Source organism: Tetrao urogallus, assembly GCF_951394365.1.
Source record: "Tetrao urogallus genome assembly, chromosome: 7".
Taxonomy (NCBI): Eukaryota; Metazoa; Chordata; class Aves; order Galliformes; family Phasianidae; genus Tetrao; species Tetrao urogallus.
This window is the reverse complement of record NC_136820.1, coordinates 6,729,637-6,751,036: the sequence shown is the minus strand read 5'-3', so window position 1 is coordinate 6,751,036 and position 21,400 is coordinate 6,729,637. Positions and strand designations below refer to the sequence as shown.

The window sequence follows — 21,400 nt, the reverse complement described above, 5'->3', positions numbered from 1 at the left end:
TAAATCAATAAAGCCTTGCATTGAATTATGAATGACTACTCAAGCGTAGAAATCATGAATGCTGTGTTTTCCCTAGAGAAGTGATCGTAACTAAGTAGGCTGTGGGTGTAGAATGAGGAACGCAGGTTCATTATGGGAATTTCTGCAGGGTAGCGAGGCTGAGAGCGAATGTAAAACGTGTCAGCGTACAGGAAATATGGAACACTAGAGAACTGAATAAACAGGCACATGAAACCACAAATTCTGCTGGTGCAAGCCTGTGGATTAAGTCAAGAACAAAAACAGGGACAGACCCAACCTTGATCAAAATGATGAGCTTCACAACTGCGATGTGTGACCGAGGAGCAGGCAGTGACCAGTGGCCAGAGGAGAGGGTGACAAAGAGCCCCTAGAGCCCAGGTGAAAATGCACCAGAGCATGCAAGCTATCGGTGCCCATGCAGTTAATAACACACAGGGACTAAAATTCTTTCCCTGTGGTCCTCCCTGCTCACTTCTGTGCTGTTCTTCTCCTCTTGAAACAGAAGCAGTAATGCACCTGCGAGGCTCACAGCATCACTGAGACTTTGCAGCACAATTGTGCTCCGACCCTGGCAGCTGAAGAGTGCTTCAGCATTCTGCCATGGGACAAACCAGGGACATGCTGATAACTGGGTTCCTACCGCACCTCACAAATGTGTCCAAGCCATGAGAGGGTTAGCTCAGGCTCAGAGCAGTATAGCTGTAACTGCCAAGAATAGTTAACAGCAAAGGCAGCAAGCCCAGGAGCCGTGCCCTGCCTCTACAACTTCCAGGACTGAAGCTCATGTCTGCCCAGAGTGGAGAAATCATCTTGCTTTGAACTAGCCAAGGTATTTTTAATATGACTGAGCGGTATGGATGCACCCACTGTGATTTTCAGCCTGGATTCTGCATTTCCTTTAAAAGAAAGTAGCCATATGTTCCAGATTTACTACCTACTGCTTCCTTCAAAATGTGCTTCTGCAACCCACATTTATACAGAAAGTCACTTGAGGTGATATAAATGTGATTCCAGTTCTTATTAGTCTTCTCAAAAGCAGCTCTGTACCTCTACCATTTCCACTAGACACTGTCATATACTTCTTGTCTGAAAAGTCCTTAAATGTAAGTGATGTTATTTCAGGAGGTTTTGGATTAGTTGTATACTGAAGAGACAGTCACTGCACATCCTATATACAGTAATATCCAACAAAGTATGAAGCTAATCAGTAATTTTGATGCTAGTTCATGAAAACTGAGGAGAATACCATAACAGCGGGCTGAAAAATAGTTGCAACTTTCTATTTCACCAAAGCCAGTCTTTTCCTCCCTCACCCAGCGACTAACAAGCCCTGGCTATGCTCTACTCTGACTCGTCGTTATCATTTCTATCCCTTCTCACCCAGGGGTGAGAAGGGTGCAAGACAAGCATGACCTTTTCCTAACGAGTGAAGTCTAAAAACATTGCATGAAAGTAAATAAAGTGGAAGGCTATGAAAATAGTAAGAGAGACATGATAATCACAGGATACCTACAGCATAAATCTACTGTTAACTTTGTCATTCAGCAGTATGCTTGCAGTGAGAAGTAGCTAAAAAATAAAATTCCTAGAAAATATAATAAATTGCGAATATATTTTCTAAAATGAAAGTATTTCTGCCAACACTAGTGAAAGGAAAAAACAATATAAAAAACTATGAAGCAATTCAGATTCTGTACTCCCTACACAAAGGCAGTGGATATTCCTCAAATTCATTTTTTTCATGAAATGCAAGCAGAGGTCTATAAAACACCAGATAGAGGTGTGTATTTTATACAACTGTAGAGTGTCATGGAATAATTAAGTTAAATCCTTCTGTCTGCCTTAAAAGTCTGTTATCAAGAAGTAAATAATGCTGAGGACCATATGAGGACTTACAGTTTCTCATATTGGCTACACTATCTTCAGTCCTAGTCTTCAGTTTAAAGCTTTGTTTGTTCGTATGGTGATGTTTTATCCAAAAGTCGTAGGTGGGAAGTTCAGAAAGAGAAGCTCCTTAAGGTTAGATTCGGACAGAGCTGTTTGGCGTGGCTCCTGGTTCCTGTCAGGCTATATATACATGGAGAAGCCAACTATCCAGCTGAGGAATCCAGCGCCTTACGCAGAGCGCATTTGAGAGGCTTGGGATTTTGTCATCCCGTGTTTTCCTGTGCCCTAGAACAATGGGTTCCTAACCATGATTGACATTAATATGGTACACGTAAGAAATCATAGTAATTCTAACAACAATATTTGAGCTTCATTTGTCCCTAACTATACCAGCCAGATTTTAAAAAGAAATTGAAGGTGGATATTTCAAGGCTGATTGCGCAACTCCAATATATTTCTCTTTTTTCCCCCCAGAATGTTAACAGAATTAAAATCACACTTCTCTTACAGTTATTTTATCGAAAAATGTGTTCAGGATTAATAAATTGTTGGTCAATAATTTCAATTCATGGCCAGTCTCTTCTGTAGTCAGCTATTTAAAAAGTCTTCATCATCTCCAATCTCCCCAAACTTCTGTTTTATACAGACAGATTGTTTAAGACATTCCTTAACTTTCTTTTTACTTTACTCTGCAGAAATGTTTTGTACTGAAGACAGGAAATTTTCTCTAGGGTCCTTTGTGGGCTTTTATTGCTCTCTATGAAGCAGGTATTTGTTGTGCACCACCAGATTCCCATCTCATTTGCTCTCTCTGTCCCTGCAGACAGCTGATCTGGCTGAAGTTCCTGAGGAAGCCGATAGCAGCCTTGACATAAGCAGGAAACGGAGCAACAGTGGTGAGTGCTGCTAGGCCAGGATGGCATCTTTGCATGCGTTGGCCTTGTGCAGAACCTATTCCTGGTTTTGGAAGGGAGAGGTGGATGAGGCAACAAGCTAGTGAAAAAATTTGGGGAATGCTTTATTGAGTGCCAGGGGAGATCCAAGCCACTGGTTTCCACCATTTGTTCTGTCCAGACCTGACACTGGTCAGGTTCTATTCCTTATCTCCTGTGCTTTGTGACTCTAGACTAGTCACTTAAAAAGTTTCAGTTTCACAATGGTAAAGTGGAACAAAAATAAGACTTTTTCCTCTTTCCATATGTCTGACTTGTCTACATCTCTCTATATACCACAATCTCTTTGGTATAGGAAATGAATTATATAATATCCATATGTCTGTAAAATATACATCACAATGAGTCCTGATTATAATTGCATCTTCTTATTACAGCCACAGAACATGCCCCCATAATATTAATAGCCAATTCCTTTGTCTGCTTTTTAGGAAGTAATGCTTTTACATTAGCAGACCAGAGCTGAGTGATGAAATCTCAGCTGGTATGGGATGGCTGTACATGACCTCCTTTTTGAATTCAGTCATGGCAAGGGAAGCAATAAGTACAAAGCAGGCTGGAGCATTTTAATAAAACTTCAGGCCCAAACCTGAATGTCTTCTCTAGCACAAGGAGGCTACTTTGGTAAATTTAACATGAGATGTGCACTGCAAAAATATATCACACAGAACATAGCTTTTCTTCTGTTAGACCCCTTGTGCTCCTCACATGCAGCTGGCAATTCAAGTAGGTGAGAAGCCAGCTATAACTGTTCATTCCCCTTTCATGCTGTCTCCTTCTTACTCCTTCCTTTTCAAGTGTTCCTATCACTTCTCCTCACAGTGTTCAGTCATCTCCTGCCTTCTGTTTTATGAACATCCCATCTATGCTACCTTCTTTCTTCTGACAATTTATTTTCCATTGGTTTTCCATCTCACCAATGTGAGTTGATCTCACTCAGTTAAAGATAACCTACTTCACATTTTTTAATCCTGACCACCTGAGATTAATTTGGCCTTATCTGAGTTTCCTGATAACCTTCCTTCATTATTGAACAACAGTTTAATTTCTGAAACCAAAAGAAACTTTTTTTTTTGCTGTAAGACCTGCCTTCACTGAATGCACTAAGAGGCATTCAAGGAACTTACTCAAAGAGATTAGTTTAAAAACCCAGCATGTGTCAAACCCCCAAATAACTTCCGTGGCACATTAACAATTCCTTTGATCAGCACTGGCTTTTTTACAATCCAACCTTCAGAGGCTCAGAGTATAAATTATGCATCAGTCACTCCAAAAATTTCCCCTTGGTAGATTTTTAATAAACTGCCCGTGCTGTTTGCACAAGCTGTGGAAATGGTAAAAATCCTTTTCAGACTGTCAAAATCTCTGGGTTTTTCAGGGTGCTTTTGGTTGTGGGTTTTTTTTTTTTTTTTTTTTTTTCTCTTTTTCCTCTTTTGCTGCTAGGGCAAGCAAATATGAAAGGAGATGGATTTATGTTTTGTAGAGACATGAACAGCAGAGCTGTATGGCTTTCAGACTCCAGTGCCTCCTAGAAACATCCAGAGACCATGAACTAAACAGAGATTAAAAATTTAACAAAGTAAATTCAAAATGTTGCTGCAGGGTGATTCACCACTCCTTTTTCCTCTGTTGTCCACTGTCTCTTTATCAGGCAGTTCCACATTAATGCCTTGATGAATCAGGTTATTCCAGTTATTTTTGTTCCAATAAAAACCTGCATTCTGCAAACAAGATTTCAGGAACATGCACATTTGAGCCTCTTTGTTTAAAGAGAAAAAGCAGAAAGGACTCGTCACATGTGGCAATGGAATCAACTCTATAGGCATATGACAGCAACTTCAGGGGATGATGGATTATTCCAGGCCCTGGCACACAAACCATCCAGCAAACTTGCCTGGGATATTGTCAGCAACTGTGAGACCCCCCCCACGGGATGTGACGCGATAGGCCCTCTCCCTGCTCTATGATTGATGTTCACTGGTTTACAGTTCTAAGATGACATATCTAATCACCAGCCCTTCAGCTTCTTCTAAGCCAGTTACGCTCCTGCACTGCTGTGAATTGCTATCTGTATCAGAAGCCCCCCAGGCCAAATTATACTTTAAAAAGTATGTACAAGCCTGTTATCAGCAGGGATTTCAGCAAACCTGGGACAATTTCCTGGCACAGCCAGGTTTGGTGAGCATTTCCCTACATACACAAGGATGCGTACCCCATTCCAACCTCATGAAGTTCAACAAGGCCAAGTGCAAGGTCCTGCCTCTGGGTCAGGGCAATTTCAAACACAGATACAGGCTGGGCAGAGAATGGCTTGAGAGCAACCCTGGGGAGATGGATTTGGGAGTGCTGGTTGATGAAAGATTCAACATGAGCCAGCAGTGCATGCTTGCAGCCCAGAAGGCCAACCATATCCTGGGTTGTATCAAGATGAGTGTGACCAGCAGGTTGAGGGAGGTGATTCTGCTCTGCTACTCTGCTCTCATGAGACCCTGCCTAGAGTACTGCATCCAGTTCTGGGTCACCTAACACACGAAGGACATGAAGCTGTTGGAGCAGGTCCAGGAAAGGGCCACAATGATGATCAGAAGGCTGAAGCACCTCCTCTTTTAGGACAGGCTAAGAGAGCTGGGGCTCTTCAGCCTGGAGAAGAGATGGTCTGAGGAGACCTTGCAGCCTTTCAGTACCAAAAGGGGCCTACAGGAAAGTTGGGGGGGGAACTTTTTAGAAGGGCATTAAGTGACAGGACAAGGGGAAATTATTTTAAGCTGGAAGATGGTAGATTTAGACTAGATCTTCGGAAGAAGTTCTTCACTGTGAGGGTGGTGAGACACTGGAACAGGTTGTCCAGCAAGGCTGTGGATGCCCCTCCATTGAAGCATTCAAGACCAAGCTGGATAGGGCTTTGAGCAACCTGGTGTAGAGGGAGGTGTCCCTGCCTATAGCTAGGGGTTGGAACCAGATGATCTTTAAAGTCCCTTCCAATCCAAATCATTCTATGATTCTGTATGGTCCTTGTGATGCAAAGATGTGAGCTGTGGAGGGCTCATGGACCACAAAGTACACGTGAGTAACCAGGCTTTGTTTTTTGAACCAAGCAGAAATTCTCCCAAACATCCTCTGTTGAAATGCCTCTATATCTTCTTCTGAAAGACCTTCTGCAAGTCAAAATGGCTCCTAGTTACTCAACTCACTCACTAGAGCTTGTCCAATTTTCTTACCTCCTTCTCCACTGAATGAAAAAAAAAAAATGGAACATAGAAACATAAGTAGGACTTCTCTACACAGATGCCAGGAATATGCATACCCGTATGCTAAAGGATACTGCAAAGTGTTTTTTTCTTAAAAGTTCTCCCTTCTAGTGCTGGTGACAGTGTGCACAGTCAGTGTCCCTCCACCCCAGGACTTGGTGAAAGGCACAGTGAGGCCTCCAGGTCAGCCACAATCAAAAGCACTTGGAGACAACTTGGAGCAGTTTCAGGCTAATGCATCAACTCATATACAGACTTTGCATTCACACATTAAACTTTATGACTTCAAAATTGTATTACATTTTATCAGAGTATGTGTTTTTGTGTTCTCATAGCTATGTGTCCCTTTGCAGAAAATCTCTCACTCATGCTGTGTCTACTGTTTTATGTATCTCCTCCTTTACAAGGAAGAACAGTACAAGAGCTAAGAACAACTGCCTGTAATCAAGGAGCCTTACTATTTAACTCAAAAAACTACTTCAAAGACCTTGACTGGCTGTCATTGTCAGTGTAGAATAGCCACAGTAATATGTTTTCATGGAAGAAAGGTGAGAATGTGGAAGAGGAGAGAGAGAAGGGAATTCAGCCATTCAGTGATTTCCTGGCCTCTTCTTTTCTCTAAATACATGAAAGCATGTCACAAAGAAAGAAAGAAAGAAAATACACTCTAGCAATCATCCTGCTACTTATTACTGTTTTGGAGATTTCCAAATTCTTGTTAGAGACTACTAAACCACTTGAAACACTTGCAGGGGTAAATGGATGGAGGTGAGGCTGGTGGTTCTAGCTGCTAAAGGACTCCAGGTAGTACAATCATATTCAGACTTTATCCAGAAGCATAAAACACCAAGCAATTGTTAAAACATAAAGGGGGATTCAATCAATTTAATAAAGCCAGTGTGGTCTTTCCAAGGAGATAACTGAGGACAGATATCTGTCATATCACAAAGCAATTATGAATATAGCATAATTGATTTGTATCAGGTACCAATCAGGTCAGTTACAATCTGTGATTCTTGGTTTATTCCAGGAGTTTCTGATTTAGTAACTTAGAAGGACATTTTCAAACATACAGACCATATGTATATCTTTCAAACAGACAACCCATCTCAACTTATGGTTGAGGTGTTTCTAGTATCCCTCTGTGATCAGATGGAGAGGGCACAGCCAGTGCACCCAGGCAGAGGTTGCTGAAGAGAAAGAGCAAAGAAGCCCACCGAATATGTGGAGACAGAGGATACAGGAAGAAGGGTTCTTAGCTGCAAAATTCTCTCAATGTTTGTATACAACCATCATGTTTTGCACTTGCTTTTCAAATGGAAATTCTTCTGCTCTTAAACACGAAAACACAGCATCAAATGTGAAGAAAAGGCTTCAGGACTTTAAATAGTAGTGCAATTCAGAGACTTAAGTTCTGTGCTGCACCTACCTATAGGTCTTTTGATCAAAATTGGTCATGTAGCATGACCATAAACTCTTCAGGATAGAAATGGTTTTGAGCCATCAGCCAAGTTCAGTGGAATACCTGTTTTTGTTGAGGGAAGAGCTTAACGAAAACTAAGCTGGCCTTGGTGAAGTGAAGAGCCTTAACCTATTCTAAAATGTCATGTGTTTGCTTTATTTTAGTGTTTACATATTCCGAAAATGGCACAGAACACTTTGGAGAAGAACCAAAAAGTATACATTCCCCGGTACGGCTAAAAACTTTCTGAGAACGCAGTGTGGGTGGGAAGACATGTATAATATAAATTGGGGAGGACTTTTAGCTGTTAAATTGTGGTGGGACTGCAGGGGGCACTACATAGAGCAAACATTAATATCTGCCTGTCACGTAATTGTTCCATTTCCGGGCCCCTGGCCCTGGTTGGAAGCAGTATACAGGACTGGATTGCTTTTTGGTTGACCAAAAAAGGACCTTTTTATATTCCTGTGTTTATTATGATTTCATGTTATAAACACAAAATATCCAGTGTGGAGGCTGTGTCAATCCAACAGAACAGCAGTAACATAAAAATCACAGACCTGACATAATTTGGAAGATTACCTGGCATTTGGTTTCAGTGCTTTTTTTTTTTTTCCCCTGCAGATTTCCAGCAGAGAGGCAAAAGAGTAGCCAGTCTTCTCTGCAGGAAGCCCAGTGCAAATAACTTTCTATCTAAGAAAGTGATTTTCCCTCTCTATTCATTGGACTTGTGCATTGTACAGGTTGAACTCATCCATAAAGAGACCTTTATAATAGACACATTATATAATGCTGCCCAGTATACTGCTGGGCTTGCAACATTCCTATGTTAAGGAGTAAAAAGCAAACTCACATTTTCGGTCTCACCCAAAAGACCAAGTTAATATTTCTGCCAGAAAATTGATTTGGGGGTTCAACAACTCTTATTTCTCCGCGAAGACATTTACAGTCCTCCAAGATTGTGAGATTCTGGCTCATCTCTTGGAATTACAGAACTTGATTCCTCACTGTAACAGTGTGAGCAAAATCCCTGGGTTTTCCATTATCAATAAGCGCCAGATACGGGGCCATATGTTGCACTTAAATATTTGACAAACAGATGTTTACATTTTCTCATTGTTATTTTTTCTTCAAGGGACCATTTTATAAAAGCACGTTACAAATGAACACCTATGTTGCCTTGTACAAATTTGTACCACAAGAAAATGAAGACTTGGAGATGAGGTAAAGCCCCAAAATATTTATTATTTGATTTAATGCATGCAAATTAAGGCTTATATTGCTATATATGACTTGAGAGAGGAGGAAAGGAGATTTATTCTGACTTTCTCCTGGACGTTTTTAAATATAAGTACTTGCAGACACAAATTTATTGGCATAGGAACAAATCCAGTGACCACTTCTTTTTTGGCAAAGGCACAACAGATAAAATGCTTAAAAGGCACTTATGTCACTTCAGGAGCGTATAATCAATGACTATACAGATATTATAATTAAGAAATATACAAGAAAGTTAGGCTAAACAGGTTATCACACCAAAGAAGAAGAAACAGAAAGCTTACCTTTGTCCCGGGCTTGCTGAGAAGACTCCAAGAGAAGCAATCTCCAAAAGAAACCCTTCCCACGTGCTAGTCAGCTCTTAAATGGGTCTAGGAGAGGTGCAGCCAGGCTCCACCCCTTCCATCAGCACAGCTGTGCAATAGCACAGCCTTCACCTGTGCTCTCAGGGCTGACTCATTGCTTGCCTCAGGTGGTCAATCAGGGGTTCAGGCCTTGATTCAGCAGTTCCTATACAAGGACTAAGGGGGCTTTCCACTAGAAAATGTACAGTTTTCAGTTGCTTTGTCATTTTCAAACATAAATTTTCAACTAGGAATTCCTCGCCCGCTGTCCTCCTAATGCTGAATGCTTTGCAAGTCCTGTTTGATTTTTCCCCCTCATTCAGATTATGGATGAGAAAAAAGAATGATTTCCAGCTGATGGATGGCATTTTTTTCACACTAGAAAATGCATCCTGAGCTTTGCAAAGTGTCCTTCTCAATTATTAGTTTTTAACACTTCCTGCCTCAGTTCTGCATCAGTTGCTAGCATCTCATGGTCTAATCCAAACTCACCGAAGTGTAAGAGCAACTTTTCTTTGAGTGCAATAAGCTTGACTCGTGCTGTTCATATTTTGAGGGCCTTCTCAGAGCTGTTGACTTTAAATGTGTCGGTTCTCTCCAAGGCATTTTCTACGTGATAACAGTCGTGCATTTGCCACAAAATTTAAGGAATTGCCAGAGAAATGCCCCTGTTGTCAGCATCTCCTTTTTAGTATTCCCAGCTGTATCTTCTCATTGCTCTGGGAAGAATGGGTGGGATGTAAGGCAGAAATAACAAGTTTCCCTGTCATTCTGTTTTAGTAGCATTTTCTGATCATTATTTTAGGCATGACAGCTCTTCAGGAAATAACCACAGGCTATGGTGACCATTAGTGCAACTTGCCAGCCACTCTGGTTGAGGGATCCCGCTTTGCATCCTAGTCCTTAATAGGTGTATTTCAGTTTGAGCAATTTTCCCTTGGAGAGGAAGTCCATTCAGACACATATCCTCTGGCATCCTCAGCCAGACACAGAAAACCTGAAAATGCATCATTCTCCAAAATTCCCCTGTCCCTCCTAGGGAAGGCCCAAACAACCTATGGCCTACAACCTGAATGGTCATTAGTGACAGGCTCTTTCCATGGAGACAAGAGTCAGGCTTTGGAATATCGTCAGTAGGCTACAGCAAAGTTATCTGTCCCATGACCAGAAATTCAGTAATACATGGATTAACACTGTTTCATAAGTGATGCTGAATAGCTAGTAATGCAGTTTGCTATCTGCAGGGCAGGATTCAGGTCATTTGGATGAATTTTTGTTCAACAAAGTTGAGTTTCTGGAGATGAGTTCAGCACAGCAGTATTGTGAAGATTTGATATGGACTGTCCTGGCAGCCCAAGTCAGGGATCGACTGGACACTGATCATCTTAATAGAAGGAAGAGAACTAGTAGAGGAAGGAGGTGAGCTGGAAGGAAATGTTAAGGGAGATTTGTGGAGATCTGAGCACTCATATGAGGGCATGCAATGGGCAGGAGACTGCTGCAGCTGAGAGGTGACAGTCCTGATTTCAGCAGCAATTCGTATTTGACATAACCTTGATTTCTTCCTTCCTCAGCAGCAGAAGCAATCAGTATTGCTTTCCAGAGCTCTGGCTTCAGTAAAAAGGGATAGTCCAGTAACAAGCTTATTCTAAGAGATAGCCATATTTTACAGTGCCTGAAGTAAGTTCTGGAGTAAGGCACACAGGGTTTCAGATACTGCATTATAAGCACCTATCTTGGCACCTACTGACGTCTAGAACACTGAGGTAGAGCAGAGTATTTGTCCAGGGCTGTGATGCAGAGTTAAAAAAAATAGGGTAAGTCCACAGAACCGTTTCAATAAGCAGTAAACACCAAGCAGATTGCCCCCTATTAGGGATTTTGAAGCCTAAATCTATGCAGGAAAAGTAATAGAGGTTCACCTGGAACTTCTATTTATGAATCCTTTCAGATTACAGAAATCAATGTTAGTCCTGTACTAAAAAGTATCAGCTAAATTTGCAGGTCTTGTATGTAAAATCTCAGTGCTCAGATCACTGATGTGGAAGACTTCAGGTTCAGTTGCCCTCTTCCTCTGACAACTTGAAATTTTTCTTCTTCAAAGTTTTTTTCTACTCGACAGGCTGGAAGGTATTTAAAAGGTGGAATTCTCTAAATCTTTCTTGTTGAAGATGTTCCTCCTTGCAGTGTCAGGGTGCCAGTAACATTACAGCCTGTTCACTTTGGAGTGACACGTTAGGCTCCTTCAAAACCCAAGTATCTTATATTAAATATTAACTGGACTTGTATGTCCTTTCCTTTGGACAGAATTCTTCCTTTGGAAGAATTTTTTTACCACAAGAGTACCAAGTCATCTCTTTTCTCTAGCTTCCTTTCTCACAGCAAGAACATTTAATTATTCCAAGCACAATGGAACAGCTTCCCAAAGAGGGAAAAGCCTACTCTATTGCCTTATTGATAGCACCTTTGAAACCTAAAAATTCAGGTTCAAACCCCGCCGTGTTAGGGGAAAGACTAAATTCTTGTATCTCCATTTGTTAGCAGCAGTGATAACTGTTGGGCAAATAGACCAGAGAGGCTCTCCAGCTGGACAAGTGCATGTCTTCTATGTGCGTTCTGCAAGAGCCCATTAAATTCTCTATTTATCACATGTCCTCAGTGTGTTGTCAGACTCTTGTGCTGATACCTCACTGATACAAAGAGACTAACATGATATGCAAGGAAAGCTAAATAATTAAGGGTCAACCATTAATTTTGTTAAGATCAAAGAGATGCCTCTTATCAAGCAGACAGATTTCTGAGGTTAATCCATTTGCAAATGGGCTGCCACTTACATTCTGCAACACAGTGCGATTATGATCACACAATAACATTAATGAAGTGCCACCAATGGGGAAAGGAAGTCAAATAACTGTTCAACTACCTGTACAAAATCAGCGCGGCATGTTTCACTATTAGCATTTCCAGCCAAATTATTCTCTTAGCTCTGCTTTGGAACTAGTCAGCTGGATGCTGATACTTAGCAATTACAACCCTGCATTGAGGTATATAGAGGTAAATATGTCCCATTCAAAAAAAAAAAAAAAAAAAAAAAAAAGATTCCTGGGCAAAATTATATCCCTGCTGACTAATTGCCTTTGTCAGTTAAATAGAACCATTTTCCTGCTGCCTTCCTTCTGCAATCACAGCTTGAAAACACAGATGATAAAGTAGTGTGTCCCAACAATGCAAAATGTCTTGAAGTAACAAGATAATGCCTGTAACAAATAGGGACTGCATTTTAAACAGTTTCTTATTAAACAGGAAGCAGAAATTCCTGTTCACAGAAGGTGTTGTCTCACAATAAAGATCTAGCCCCAACATACAGCAATTCTCTTCCTACTTTACTTAGTATGATTTAAGAAAACTTTTCTGCCCCACTGAGTCTACCTGCAATAAATGCTCAGATAAAATGACCAAGGAAGGACCACCTTCCTATTAGAAGGTAACTGTGGGAGCCGATGCAGCATAGCTATTAAGAGTCATCCTAATCCACTCTTCCTCTTCTAATTACAGGCCAGGGGATATGATCACTCTTCTGGAAGACTCCAATGAAGACTGGTGGAAGGTATGTTCTAATTACTGTGCATCTATCTCTCTCATTTCCAAAAGGAAAAAATACATTATTTTCAATACTGAGCTTGCATTAAAGCTACTGGTGTTAACAGCTTTCTTCTGTCAATACATTTTCTCCACAGGGAAAAATTGATGACAGAACTGGATTTTTTCCTGCTAACTTCGTTCAAAGAGTGCAACATGATGAGAAGATTTACAGATGTATCAGGACATTCATTGGCTGCAAGGAGCAGGGGCAGATAACTCTGAAAGAGAACCAGGTAAATGCAAGGAGACCCACTGGGCTGAATTCCCAGCAGACTTGAGCATCCCACAGTCAAATTGATGTGACCAGAGGGAAGGTGCAAAATGGACACAGACAGATGCTGTTCACTGCAGTTCAGCTGTTTTCAAGATTTACCATTAACGTGGTAATGATGTACTAACCAGCTAACACATTCTTCCTATTTATTGTGGCCTAAGTTTACAGGCTTACAGATGTTCATAAAGATATTTATATGTCACCTCAGAAGGACAGCTTGGAAAACAGAGTTGTAGGGGTAGGCCTGAGTGCCTAACACATGGTCTGCTCTCCTCCACGCTATTAAGCTAATCTAATAAAACAGAGTAGCTCCCTTCCCAGACCTTACCTTTCCTAAACATAAACACAGCACATTGTTTCAGCTTCAGCAGGAGCAGAGTTAAGACATCACAGAGAAAACTGTAAATCTTAAATTTATCCCTTATTCACTGGTTGTAAAATATCTTTAGTCATTAATAGCTTGTGATGCTACTTGCATATTCTCTCTACAAGTCATAATTTAAGCAGCAAGTGGGAGTTATAGTACACCACATAAAGTGAAGATTCACAAAGTCCATTCACCTGGCATATTTTCAGCAGTTCCTTCTGGCTTGGGTTATTCGGGTGGGTTCACAAGGTAGAAACCACAGCCAATGTTATGCCTTTGATCTGATTTTAAGTGCACTTGTAAACAGAATTTTTGCCAGTCTTTCCGTATATCTGATAATACTGCTATAAATGTTTGCTGTGGTAAAGTGAAAGAAGAATTTGGCTCAAAACAGTGTGGCATAGGGTCATGCAGATAGAAGGATGGCTGGCTGACAGCCACCCACAGGCTAAACTCTCCAAACACTGCACAAAACAGGAAGCTGGCTTTCTATCACTGTATTTTGTGAAGCCCAGTTTTGTTCCACCTTCCTTTCCTTTGGCAGTTTATATAACGTCACCAGGAGGTGTTTGCCTTTCAGTGCCTGGAAAGCCATTGATTTTAGCAAAGTGGAGCAGAAATCAGCATTAGGGTGAACTCCAGGATTACACATTTTCCACTCAGAACTTTTGTAATACATCACTCCAGCAGTGGGTAAGGTTAACTCGTGCCTTTGCTGCTGCCTTGTGGCACATCATAATGTGCTAATGCTAACAGTCCTTGAGTATACACAGCTTTTTAAGGAAGGCATAGTATACAGTAACAGGAATGTATTTCAGCTGCCCTGTGCACTTACTACATTTGGCAACCTTCAAGTTACTGGAAAGAGATAATGTGCCTTTTCTTTTTTTTTCACCTTGCTCTTCTTTTTATTATTTATATTTGTGCACACAGGGAAGAAGTCATTACCAAAGCCAGGCTGGAGGTTTGGCACCTTTTGTGCTCTAGGATTAACAATGCAGAAGCTTGAGGAAATGGGAGTGTGGAGATTTGCTTGCCAGCACAAAGGAAGGGCTGCAGTCTGAGTCCTTTCTTGTCAGCAGGCACACCATATCCTCTCTGTCAGTTGGCTGCTCCTGCAGGCAGTGAGGGTGCAGTTTCTTGCCTCATTTCTCACAAGACCACAGTTGTTAAGTGGGCAGGTCTGGCAGCAGCATCTGAGCACAATGGCTTCTTATTGTTTCCTAGTTCCTAATAGGCTCACAAGGGAGCTTGCAGTGAGGAGCGAGGCATTGTCTGTGGTAGGGGTAAAAATGGGATTATGAATCCATCCTATTTGTCTGTCCCTTCCCTTCTTATTTATCCCTATCTATCTTAAACAAATGCTGAGGGTTAATGTGAAATGAAAATCTGGTTAAAGCAGGGGGGCAGAGACAAGGTTGAAGCAGCAGGTGAGCTCAGGGTGGTAAGAGCCTGTTCCATCCTCTCACAGATTATCTTAAAAAGGGGATGCTCAAAGAACTTCAAGGCCATTTTGAGAAATTTTGAGATGGAATGAGTTCCAAAAACTCATCTGCTTGCTCCTGTAGTCCCATGCAGGGACTGAGCCCCCTATGACAGTTCCTAGTGAGAGCTGGCAACCTGCATAGGGCCAGCATGTGGTAGCAGCGTAGGGCCATGGGCCAGACCAGACCACAGGATGTGTGCCTGCCTCAGAGATCACTTCCTCAAGGGTACCATTTATTTTTTTCTTCTTTTCAACAGAACAGTCCTTCCTTTCCTGAGGAACAACACTACGTGCTGTGAAAGAAAATGTATTTGTTACCAGGAATTTTTTACTTCAAACATTTATTTTATATTTCCAGGCTCAATTTTCCTCCCTTCCTTCTTTCTTCAGCTGTTTCTCTTATTTTCCATCCTTTATTTCCCCGGTGTTTATTTCTCCCATTGAGAGAGTTAAAGAAAAGGGAGGGCACAGAAAGAGAAGGAAAATAATCTGAATAGGACTTCTGGAAAAAGTTTTGCAGAATTCTTTCTTTTTTGCATTCTGATTAGGGATTTCTGGGGGTCTAAGCAGCCATTTTAGCTGTCTCACAGCATTCAGAGTCCTGGGAGCACAATATATGTAGTACATGCAAAGCACTGACTTGTTTTAGATTAGCAAGGAGGAGAAATTATTCATTGCTACCAATTCCTGTCAAGTCTCACTTTAGCTAGAAAAACTCATTAACTGGTCTCATAAATTTGTGTAACTATAGAATGGCAGATTGTCTTCATTTTATTGTGTTAATTCACTGGGGTAAATTCTGCAGTGTTTTTACAGGAGTTCAGAGCCATTCTTACAATGAAGGCGAACAGGAAAACTTATCCTGTTCCTTTAATATGAATTTTCAGTGTAATGCTTGATAACATCCATGGTTTATACTGCAGGTTGCCATCTCTTTTGTACCTTACATGAATGTTCTCAGGTTGGTAGTCTGTATTTGTAAGGAAAGAGGCAAAAAAAAAGATGGGTATTTTTTTACACAAAGGAATCTGTGGCTCCATTTCAGGTGAATAGAGACATTTTCAAAGTTTGAAGCACAGTAGGTGAGGCTTTCTCTGGAATCATTTGTTGTTTTCATGTCCTATGAATAGTGTGTTGGGTTTTCAGCTTCATGCAGACCTTTCTGGCAAGGCCAATACTCAGGGAGAAAACTGAGGGAAAAACAAAGCAGCACATTTGCACGTCTTATGCAAGATGCACGGCTTTATCTTCACAAAGGTTTCCTTGAAAAATTCAGTATGAAATAGGAAATTCAGCGTGGGAATAAGCAGTACTGCTTCTGAAACAGCAACATCTTGGAGTTCAGGGTGTGCTGTGCCTGAAACCAGTGTAGAAGTGGCTGGGCTCTTTGCAACAGCTCTGTGGCTGGGCTCAATCAGATAAGTGCAGGAGAAAGGCAGACTTAGCCTTGTTTTTAAAGAAGAAATAACATTCTATTGTTTGTATGTCTGTTGCTCCTCCTTTTCTAGCACCCTAATTAAATAAAGGAAATGCCCTCTTTAAGAAAATCCTGCCCACACTCTTTACTGGCAGCTTCTCTGACAAGCATACAAATATAAACCACATTAGGACCGAGCTCTTTGTGATTAAATAACACTATTGATTTTGACTTGCACAAGTGATCTTGTGAAACAGAAACGACCCCAAACCACGACATCTGTAATGAGGTTAGCAATCAGAAACTCTCTGCCTCATCCAAACGTGGGCTGTGAGTTTACATAAAGGTCAGTGCAACAGATCCATTTAGCAATGGATGTGTTCTATAAATGCCATTGATGTAAAGTAGCCCTGTTGCAGGAAGCATCTCCCATCTGGGTTCCACAGTGACTGCAAAAAAGGCCATAGCTGTGATGGCTGCAGCTTCTGAACCAGAGCTGTCAGCCTTGCTGTCCCCACGGCATCCATATCCCTTTTGTTGCTCCCATTCAGCAGGAGTGACTTTTAGGTATGTGTATATCAGCAGCTACATTCAGGTCTGATCCAGCCACCTGACAAGAGCCCAGAAATGGACTTTGATCCAGGCTCTCATCCTGGAGAGTGGATTCAACAGGGCAGGACTGCAACCCAGGTTTCCGGTCCCAGGGGATTCACCTGCCTCAAGTCTTCTCATTAATTCATATGTTTTGTTGGTGTCTGGCTTTTCACCTTGCTGCCTGGGAATCACATTAGGGCCCCACATCTTTCATTCTGTGGTACTCCAGAAGTATCTGAACTTCTTAAAGAATGACTTGGCTGCACTGCTGAAACAAATCCAGATTGGAAAGTGATGCTAAAGTTTTACTCCCCTGCAATAGATGCTACTTTTCACAGCTAGGCTTGAGGGAAGAAGGGTCTTTCTCTCCAGCTATTTCACATTTGCACCGATGCTTGTCTTGTTTAACTGGGACATTTATTCAGAGACTCAGAATGGCACACAAGTTGTGGAAGAGTCTAGAACCTGAGCACAGCACATTTTGTATCCAGGTCATCTTTAAAATCCTGAACAAATGTCATATGAAAAACAAGCTGTTGTTCTTGGTCCAAAAGCTAGTGAAGCAGCTGATATAAAACCTATCATCAGACTTTGCACTGTAGCCAAATAAGTATGAAAACTGAGTTATCTACCATTTCTATCCACAGAGCTTACTTTTAGGCAAAAATTTCAGTGCATAGACACAAGCAGATGTGGAAACTCACCATGTCCCTGTGCTGTCACTGCCAGAGACAAACAGAAGGCATGAGCTTTCAGACCTCTTGACCTGGCACTGTCTCCAGGCTCCAGAACAGCTCTTGAAGCTGTGCTGACCTCATAAGCAAATTCCTGTCTCATCACGACTAGCCTGTTACTGACAGGTTAAATATGTGAAAGGGAAAAGATAAGCAGAAGACAGCTACAGAAAACTAGAGCAAGTTCAAAGTTACTCTGGGACAAAGAGAATTTGCCACAGGACTTAGAAGCACTGGAGAGTTCTGAGAGCAGCTTGAAGGATCATTTCCTGATTGCTTCTATCTCCCCTGCTGAGGGATAAAGAAATCCCGAGGGCAGATGTTGATAAGTTCAGACATCAATCAGGATCTGAGCAGTAGTTTGCTTTATTTTTGTCATGTGTTTGTTTTGTTTGGTTTTTCTTTTTTTAGAAAAATGAGATGAAAGAATGAGAAAGTGACTTTATAATACTAGATCCCACTTTCAGTTATTTCGGTAGATCGCTTGATAACTGAGAAATAGCCTGAGATGTGATTGCTTATCCCATGACTTACTCCATTCATAATCTCTTGAGCCAGGGCACTTTCTATTTTCTTTCTAAAAAAAAAACCCCACACTGTTTGTCTCCATTTGTGTTACTGCTGAATTCACAGAGGAATTGAGCCACCTTGCCCCCAGAACACACCAGCCTGAGCAGCTGTCATTTCAAGCATTTTCCAGTTGGGTGCAGTGAACTGTGGGTGTCTGATGGCAGCTAGGCATGCTATGCCTTCACAACCACCACACTTGCTGTCACCAGGACTAGTCCTCAGCGACAGCTGATTCATCAGGTGGAGCCCAAAACTCTGTACACCACCACGTACTCCTCCTGATTCACACCCACCTAAGAAACCCAGATCCCAAGGCTTGTGGATGAAACCCTTGGCAATACTCACAAAAGGCAATGAGGACAAATGTGGCCAAAGATGGAGTTGCATTCCCCCTTTTCTGAAAGTGCAGAATCTGGAGAATCTCCAGAGCTGTGCAAAGTTCCAGCAGCTGCTACAGCCTTGGGGACCTCCTGACTTGTACCATATTAGTAAAGGGTGTTATATTGCAGCCGGGCTCTACCTGCCCTTCACTCATCCCCTTCCTTGGGAAAGAGTGGGAAAAGCCTCTGCCATTCAGGGGCTGGCACAGGCAGGGCTTAGAGTATTAGTGTGAGAGAACTTCAGCTGGAGTTTGTGAGAGTGCAGATTGATTAATGTATCAATGTATTAGTATGAGGAGCGAGAGAAAATCTTGCAGAAAGACCTTGTCTTCCACATACCCAGTGAAGATCTAAAGTTCTTGCTATAGCAAAGCATTCCTGCTGATATCAGGGAAAGCTTGAATAACAGCAGCAGAATGAAAAAAATTTTTGAAGTTCAAATCTGCTGTCCTTTTTCCACTCCAAAGATAAAGAAAACCTCTGTTCAGAAAGTTCTGTACTTTCCTTTTGCCCACAAATCATTCTGCTGACAGTGCAAGACATCAGGGAAGAGGTCTGTCAGACTTTTTTAGTCAGGAGGTAACATAGTGATGGAGTCAGGCATTCCTTTTAACAAGCCAGGCCCATTACAGAGAGCCTGCAAAAGTTTATTTTCCCATGCAGGGATCAACTGAGAATGGGCATCTTTCAAACAAGGTGCTCTTCCCTACTTTTGAACACTCTGCTGTGCTCGTTTATCCTTAATCTGGTGCTTCTTTGTAGGCTTTTTCTCTAGTTGTTGAGGTTTTCATAGTCTTCCTCAAAGACAGAGCAACATCTCATAATACTCAGAAGAACCTTCCTGTACAGCTCTGCTTCACGCACTTCTGCTTCAAATGATGATGTGACTGCCTAGGGAGCTGCTACTGTGCTAGAGATCCATCACACAAAATTAGCTTGGCTCTTTTGCAACAGTACCTGAACAAAAACAGCATCAATTGCATACTTTTCTCTCTCTCCTTCTGTGTGATTTAGCCCAAACAACAATATATTATTTTGTTTTAATTGGATGTCAACTCTATTGGTGTGCTCAGTCATTCTGACCCAGGATTGCAGTTCAGATAGAATTAAGTAGGTAGCCTAAGAATATTAATGAGCATGTATGTTTTTCAAACCCTTGTTTTCAGCTACAGAGATGCATCTGACCATTTCCAAATACTGGAGGTGGCAAACATGAAACATCTTCACCTCCTTCATATAGCCTTCCATTTCCAACTAGCAGCATCAGTATTGCAAGCAAATTTTAGGCATGTAGCAATAAGAGGACAATACGACCCACAGTTGAGATATGTTATTTAGGTGTCACCGTACAATTTGTAAGAGTCATGCTGAAATGCATTTAGTCAGGAAATTTTTAGCCATTTAGGGTCATTTCATACTCTCTGAATTTTTGTAACTAAACACTGGTAAAAACCCATCAGATAAAGCCTTTGTGAGTATTAATCCAGATACAGAGCTTAAAAGACCTGGCACTTTCATCGTGAGAAATCAGCGAGATGATCTCAATAGCACCATTAGCTTTCTGCCTATTTTTTAACTGTAATTGAATTGTAGTAGGAAATGTATCTTTCTTTAGCACAGATGTTTGAAAAAAAAAAATCTTAATTTTTATGCCTCTGTGCTCAAGTGCCCAGTCAAAGTACTAGTGCTTTCAAATGGCTCATCCACTGCCAAAGTAGCCTCAGATGGGCCCTAAAATGGAAGGAAATACCTGACTTCACAAAGGTCTTCAGGAAATGCAGATCCTTAACATGATATATTGCACTATTGTGAAGACCATACCGTTTCCATCACGCTTACCTCTGTTAGGCACAGGAGTTGTGCACACACACTCGCTGAGCTGTATTCAGGTCACATACTTTGGTATCCAAAATAGACACAGGCACCTGTAGGTGAGAGAGCTGAGTGAATAACATGACCCATTGTCCATCTGAGAAGCACTTTGGCTCTTTAAATATGCCAAACAGAATATGCCTGCATTCAGATCAGCTGCTACAAGTGACCCACCTTGGCACTGTGATTATTTTTCATCAACTGCTGAGGGAGCCTGGTAGCTCATGATCTGAATTACCCACATCTCTCATACACAGACAACTAAATCATAATAGTAACACTAGGTTGAAGTCGTAATTCAAGCTTCAAAATATTTGATCCTGTAGGAGGGTGTTAATGATTTTAACATTTCTCATTCATACGTGGCACTTCAGAGAGTCAGGGGGAATGGTAATGCTCTGAGCATACGACTTTGAATTTCTTGTCAAAGCAGTGATTCTAAACTACCTGTAGAAGCAACCAGCACAGCGTCCAGCCTACCAGACAAATAGATTTCAATAATTTATCTCTTCATCATAGCAAAGAGATTTTTATTTTTATACCTTCTTTGCATCCAGATTTGCGTGACTTCAGAAAAGGAACACGATGGCTTCATCAAAGTATACAGTGGGAAGAAGAAAGGCTTTGTCCCCATAGACGTCTTAGAAAACATCTGATTGCAACAGCCCGCTTGCTGCAGTAGGAGCCCTTTGTTGGCAATGCCTGTCTGCCTCATCTCACACTGTGTCAATCCAGATGGGCTGTCTTGCAGATGTTCAGGGAAACAGTGGGAAAACTGCAACTACAAGAAGAAAAAGACATTTAGACTGCCGCAGCAACACTAAGAAATAAGAAAAGTGGAATGATTGAAAGAAAATATAGTCAGAAACCT

At 41.4% G+C, this 21,400-nt stretch overlaps 1 protein-coding gene across 1 annotated transcript in view; it reads left to right on the top strand.

Moving 5' to 3' along the window:
- Window positions 1-21,185, top strand: part of STAC (SH3 and cysteine rich domain) — a gene marked incomplete at both ends in the record, with an annotated part of 70,392 nt that extends 49,207 nt beyond the window's left edge. Inside the window, 6 exons of the mRNA XM_079538607.1 lie at window positions 2,732-2,804; window positions 7,736-7,800; window positions 8,707-8,795; window positions 12,749-12,800; window positions 12,931-13,068; window positions 21,087-21,185. Coding sequence (XP_079394733.1) covers window positions 2,732-2,804; window positions 7,736-7,800; window positions 8,707-8,795; window positions 12,749-12,800; window positions 12,931-13,068; window positions 21,087-21,185 — 516 coding nt within the window. The remainder of the gene's footprint in view (window positions 1-2,731; window positions 2,805-7,735; window positions 7,801-8,706; window positions 8,796-12,748; window positions 12,801-12,930; window positions 13,069-21,086) is intronic.
- Between the last annotated feature and the right edge of the window lie 215 nt (window positions 21,186-21,400).